Source organism: Tiliqua scincoides, chromosome 2, assembly GCF_035046505.1.
Source record: "Tiliqua scincoides isolate rTilSci1 chromosome 2, rTilSci1.hap2, whole genome shotgun sequence".
In the NCBI taxonomy this organism is placed as follows: Eukaryota; Metazoa; Chordata; class Lepidosauria; order Squamata; family Scincidae; genus Tiliqua; species Tiliqua scincoides.
The window spans coordinates 242,039,059-242,045,058 of record NC_089822.1 but is presented as its reverse complement, the minus strand read 5'-3'; the positions used below and the strand labels follow the sequence as shown (position 1 = coordinate 242,045,058).

Below are 6,000 nucleotides of genomic sequence, written 5' to 3'. Positions count from 1 at the left end.
ATGATGATGCTGTGTCTGAAAAGATTAAAAGCAAATAAAATACACAACCCAAGTGACATCACAGTGAATTGAAGTTATTGTGTCTCGTCTTTCTCAAAATTAAAAACCCAGACATTTTCTGCATGGGACAGTATTTCCATTTATCCCAGCTAGGAAAAAAAGTTTTTATAGTTCACCTTGTTTCTTTATTATTATTTTTTTAAAAAAATCATAATGATCACATTCTCCTTACGCACAACAAAAAAATTTCTAGCTGTGCTATGGAAACATCCATATCTGAGATTTCCTCCCGAGTCACTGCTTTTCAATAGGCAAGGCTGGTTTTTCTCTCAGCATCACAAACCATATTGGTCCAAGGCTTGGTTCTGCATTGGGTCTGGAACAGACACAAAAGGCCCTGCTTCTTAGGTCCAACTGGAAAGCCAGGGCCTTCATCCTTGCTTTTAATCCCACTCCTACCAAGATGCATTGTTCCAATAGACTCTTTTTTCTAATAGAGTCCTCAAACTCTCCAAAGAATCACACACAGGTGCTGGAAGTTGGCAAGTTCCGCCTTCACTGGGAACTACTAAAATCCATTTTACAGCCCCATGGTAAAAAGTACAAAAGAAAGAAAAAAAGAATTGCCTTCTTCCCACTGTCCATCTGAAAATAATTTAGATCACATCTTGATGTCAATCTTCCAATTGTTTAAAGCATACAGAGAAAAAAAACCTCACATCCACCATAACACATACTACATTTTCAGCCCTATGTATATAACTACCATGTTGAAGCTTTTGTTGGTTTGTTCTCGTTCCAAAGAATGGACTTCATTCTACCCTGAGGACAGGCCCTTCAAACTGCCTTCATAATGGGTCTGAAGTATATATCTCCCATGAGTAGATCTAAGTCTGACATGATTAGGATGTATTTATTTTATTATAGATTTCAGAAGAAGGCAGTGTTGAAGATACCTCTTAGTACTGAACAGCAGTTAACATATGCCAGGAAACTAGAGCACCAGAAAACAATTCTATACTCAAAACAAGTTCATGCTGACATCACACAACTGCACCATTGACAATTGTTTTGGTTGATCCCCCCAAAAGTGGTTGACATTTTAATAGCTTCAGCCCTCACTAAAGAGGTGTAAAATTCCTTCTCAGACCTGGGTTCTTTAACCTTTACAAGCATTTGGTGGTTATATTTCTTTTCTGTATTTTAAAAAGGAAAAAAAAGTGTGTTTTTTTTTTATTTTGTTTCAGTTATAATGATGCCTCTGTCTGATTTTCAGACTAACACAAAAATGGAGGCATTGGTAGATTTCAAAAGCACTTTGTTGGTTTCCTCAAGAGCTAGTGAATGGGGAAAAGGGCTCTGTTTTTGTTTTCACCAGGTGCAGAAAGCAAAGCCTAGCTGATCCAGAACAAATTTGATGGCTAAAGATAAAAGGGTTCTGAAGCTCTGTTTGTTAAGCTCTGGCCAAAAAGCAAGATGGATGTGTATGAATTTCCCAGTGCTAAGACACAGAAGTTCCTCTGATAGTACAAAATACAAAAATATTTTCTTCAAACTCTCATTTACTTTGCATGTACAGCACAATAATGGAAATAACTTATGCATCCTTGCCGTATGGCAGAAAAAAATAATAATCCAAAAACAGGTGCTGAAAATGAAAGCAAAAAAAAAAAAAAAGAGGGGGGGGGAGAGATAATAAACTAGTTGCTAACTGCCAGTTATAGAAACAACTGTAACTAAAACAAGTGGGTGAACTGGATATTAAATGGGTGGCAGCTACTTGTGGGAAGGAGGTAAATTTGTAACTATTACATGCTAAAATAAATTTTATCCCTCCCTCCATCTCCAAAATAAATGTGCAAAATATATTCACCATGCCAACAATTATGACTATTTATAGACCCTTGTCTATGACCTTCTTACAACTCCCCCACTTGCCAGGACTTTTTTGTTTTGTTTTGTTACAATAAAAAGCGCTTTAAGACCTACAACAGTGCAAGTTGATAAAGCAAATACATTCTCCAACACTGTGCTTGGGCAATGTGGCTATGCTATGGTACAGTTTTTGCTCTTTTGCCTTTTCCGGCCGTGTATCTGTCCTCGACCACCTAATGTGGAAGACTTAGGCATGCTGTAAGAACCGTATTTGTGAAGGAGCTCTTCACTGGTGACATAGTGGAGGCGGGTAGGTTGCGGGATTGGTTCCCCAAGGAAGTAGCCTTCATTGTCAGATTCAGAGGAGGAGGAGCACGTGGAACACCAATCGTATTCAGCAAAGTAGGGTCCCCATCTCTTGCTAAAGTGGTTTTGCAAAGCAAGGTCTGATACAGTTCTTGGACACTGACCATACAGGTTTCTTCGTGCACCCTGTTCCATGGCCTCTCTACAGCTTCTTTGTTGCAAGAACTGATCATAGTCCTCCCTAGCTTGTAGAGAGGGTCTCTCTTTCAACTTATAGCTCTGTTCGCTGGCAAGGTGAAGGGCATTATCTGAGCGGGAGCGCCTTGACCTCCGGGGCCTGTGGGGACGATAACGTTGGCCATCATCTCGGAGATTAGTTCGTCTGGGTGTGCGCTCACTCATAGGAGGATGTCTGGCACTTTCTTGTCCAGCCAGCTTGTTTCCTGGAATTCCACCATCATAGTCAAAGCTCTGGTGCATTCGTCCACGGGATGATGGGTCTCTGTAACCAATGGGATTAGAAAGATCATGCAAGTTGGCTTCCATATCTTGGTACTGTTGCACAGAAAGTAGGCTACGGACGGACTCGGCACTTCTGAACTGAACAGAGGAATTCAGAGTTCCCATATTGCTCATCTTCTCTGACACATTCATTCCTGAATCTTTGCTTAAATCAGGCATGGAAAATCGAGAGAGATGCTCTTGTCGCTTGGCACCACAGTCTGCAGAGAGTCCTTTTGAAAAGAGGAAAAAAGGAAAGGAAAAGAGAATTAAATGCAGTGATTTGTATCAACTCATTTAAGTGATATTGGTCCCTGTACTCCAGTATTATATCTCCCCAAGGACAGTGCAATAGTATGCATTCTGAATTTGTGCAGGTATGCAATATACAACACCAGCTGGTATTTAATTTAATTGATTTATTTCTTAAAAGGTTCAAGAAATGGTAGTCAGTGAAGTGAAACAGAGGCTAGTACGAGGTGATGGAATTGAGTTCCATCCAAGGAGATAGGGAAAGAACCATCTTTTTGGTGCAAACAACTTAGAAATATTTACTTGCTTGTTATTATTATTTTTTTTTTGCTAAACATGCTTTATTTTATGAAGATAAAATCCAGGTTCCTATAGGAATTTTAACCATCTAATCCACTGTATGCACACATGTACAGTGTACTCATAAGTAATCACAGTTGTCCAAAGAAGAGTGATGGAGAATAGAAATAAAATGTTTTTAGATATGTACATGTAACACGTGGTCCATAGGATGTGTTCAATCCACAAAATATTTTATCAGTCACAAATTTGTTAAGGTCAAAGTTGCTCAATTTTTAAAAATGGTTTGTAAGATTCACGCCTTTGAAAAAATGCTTCAAAATCTGCTCACAAAGAAGAATGCAAATGCAAGCCTCTGAAAGAGGCGATGAAGCTGTTTTTTGCACAACAGTAAAAACTGGACCAATGGTTTCTAGGCATGTGAGATAGTGAGTGTGGTGGGGTTGGGAATGGGGATATCAGCCTATGTGGAGCATCATGTGCTATGTGAAAAGGGGAAGTAAAAAACAGCAAAAAAGCCAGTGACCAACTGTGGCCTAGAATATCTTTGACCATATTTAGTTTTCTGTCCAGTTCTCAGAGATGGATGGGGTTATACCTGACCTGTGTTTTGGTTTTTTAAGTCTCACTAGATATGTATAACCAGAGAAAGCAAACGAAGTGAGGCCGTCGGGCTCATGACAGAGGGCCTCTCTGCTTGAAGAGACATACAAAAGCAGACTTTTCAGACTCATAGGCTGTATGCAGCATGTCAACTGGTCTAGTGAGAGTTCTGCATGGCAGAGAACATGCATCAAGAACTGTGGTGTGTTTGCTAAAATATGAGCTTCCAGAACTTACAGTCAACAAAGGTGGGACTATAACTTGCAGACTCTCTCCTTTGGCAGGCTGTATTCTCATTTAGACTATATGTTTGAATTCTTGGAGAACTTGCCTATATTTCATATGACAAATTCTTCCTTACAAAGGCAAGTTATACCCCATTATTCACAAAAGCGGGAGGATTTATGCCCTCATAAAATTGTGAGTCAGTCAAAGGTGTTTGACTGTGAAGGTTTTTTTTTTATTTCATGCCTGATCTCCCAACTTTCTCATAGAAATATTCACTATGGAACTGAGGTGCAGGAACAGTCAGTCCTGCAGACAAATGTTAAAGATTGTGTTACATAAAGAAGAACATTTTTGTTCCTGTCCAGGAGAGGGCAATAGTGTACAGACACAGTGGACAAGGTATTATCCACTCTAGCAATGCTTAGCAACACATTCTGAGATAAACTTGAAGGGCAGCATATAGTGAATGTTCTGTCTGGCCCATTCACTACTAATGGACTGCCACCTGAAAGATTAAATTCTATGCTCAGAAGGGTTCAGCAGGAAGCCTTCCTCTTACCCCCTAACATGTTGCCCACCTCACCTTCAGCCTTTTACACTCCATATGTAAAATGGGAATTTACTATCTTTAACATTTCCTAGATGGAAACTGGTTTGTGACTAAAGGGTGGGGCAGTAGTGTAGCAAGCAGGAAGCAGGGTGTGGGTCCAGCCTGGGTGACGCACCCTGGGGGGTCATGGTAGGAGCAGATCTAGTGTTTGTATGGGGAGGGGGAGCAATGAGCACTACCTTAATACCAGAGCCCAGGTCAACCAGGTGGATAGACCTGGGCTCACAGCTGAACTTTGACCTTTGTGGCTGAGATTTGCTGGGTGGGTAGACCTGCTAGGTAGACTTGGGTTCCTGGCCATTGTTTGGCTACCCCCCATCACAGTGGGTGCCCGTCCTGCTGGCATGACAGTTTGGGGGGTCATGTACCCATGTCCCCCCCCTTGGATCCGCTCCTGGGTGATGTACACACCACATAATATCCCCTCCAAGCAGAAGCCTGTGCTGCATTTAGCAACAAATGGGTCCTCTGCCCCACTCTGAGGATCTGAATGGCCAGAAATGACCACCCTATGATGCCATTGTGTCACTGCTGAACCACTTCCGGATACTGCACGTCATTTCTGGTGAGTGTGGGGGGGAGGGTGTCACATGGCATGGGGGTGCCCGTGTTGACTGTGCCACTGGGAAGAGGGGCAAACTGGAGCTACTTTGGCTTAAGATATTCTGATGCTCAAACTGCTGAAGCCAAGAGGTGTTTCTTGGGATTCCTCATGATATCAGAGAACATATTAGAGCATACCTAGTGGTTGCAGATCTACCCAGTATGAGTATGGAAAGTTTGGTACCATAGTAACAAATCTGTATCACTAAAGCAAATAACAACTACAGTAACCTACATAAAGCTGTTTTGAATGCCTGCTAGGGAGATCAAGTGGTGTATAAATGCATGTGTAAGTAAGGGCGCAATCCTAACCCCTTATGTCAGTGCTTTCCAGCACTGACATAAGGGCAGTGCAGCTCTGAGGGAAGGGAACGAACATTCCCTTACTTTGAGGAGGCCTCCAAGGGTGACACCAAACTGCAGGATGCAGCACATGTCCCATTGGCACAGCTATGCTAGTGCTGCAAAGCACTGACATAAGGGGTTAGGATTGCGCCCTTATTAAGTAAGTAAGTAAGTAAGTAAGTAAGTAAGTAAGTAAGGGCCCAATCCTATCCAATTTTCCAGGGCTGGTATAGTGGGGTCAATGGGGTGTGTGCTCCATCCTTTGGTGGGAAGGCACTCACTGAGGCCTCCTCAAGGTATGGGAATGTTTGGTCCCTTATCTCAGGGCATTGTGGCTGCACCAGTGCTAGAAATTTGGATAGGATTGGGCCCTAAGT

At 42.0% G+C, this 6,000-nt stretch overlaps 1 protein-coding gene across 1 annotated transcript in view; it reads right to left on the bottom strand.

Annotated features, from left to right (window-relative positions):
- Positions 1–674: 674 nt before the first annotated feature.
- Positions 675–6,000, bottom strand: part of PRICKLE2 (prickle planar cell polarity protein 2) — a 127,206-nt gene continuing 121,880 nt past the window's right edge. Inside the window, exon 8 of the mRNA XM_066616984.1 lies at positions 675–2,915. Coding sequence (XP_066473081.1) covers positions 2,047–2,915 — 869 coding nt within the window. The 3' untranslated portion in view covers positions 675–2,046. The remainder of the gene's footprint in view (positions 2,916–6,000) is intronic.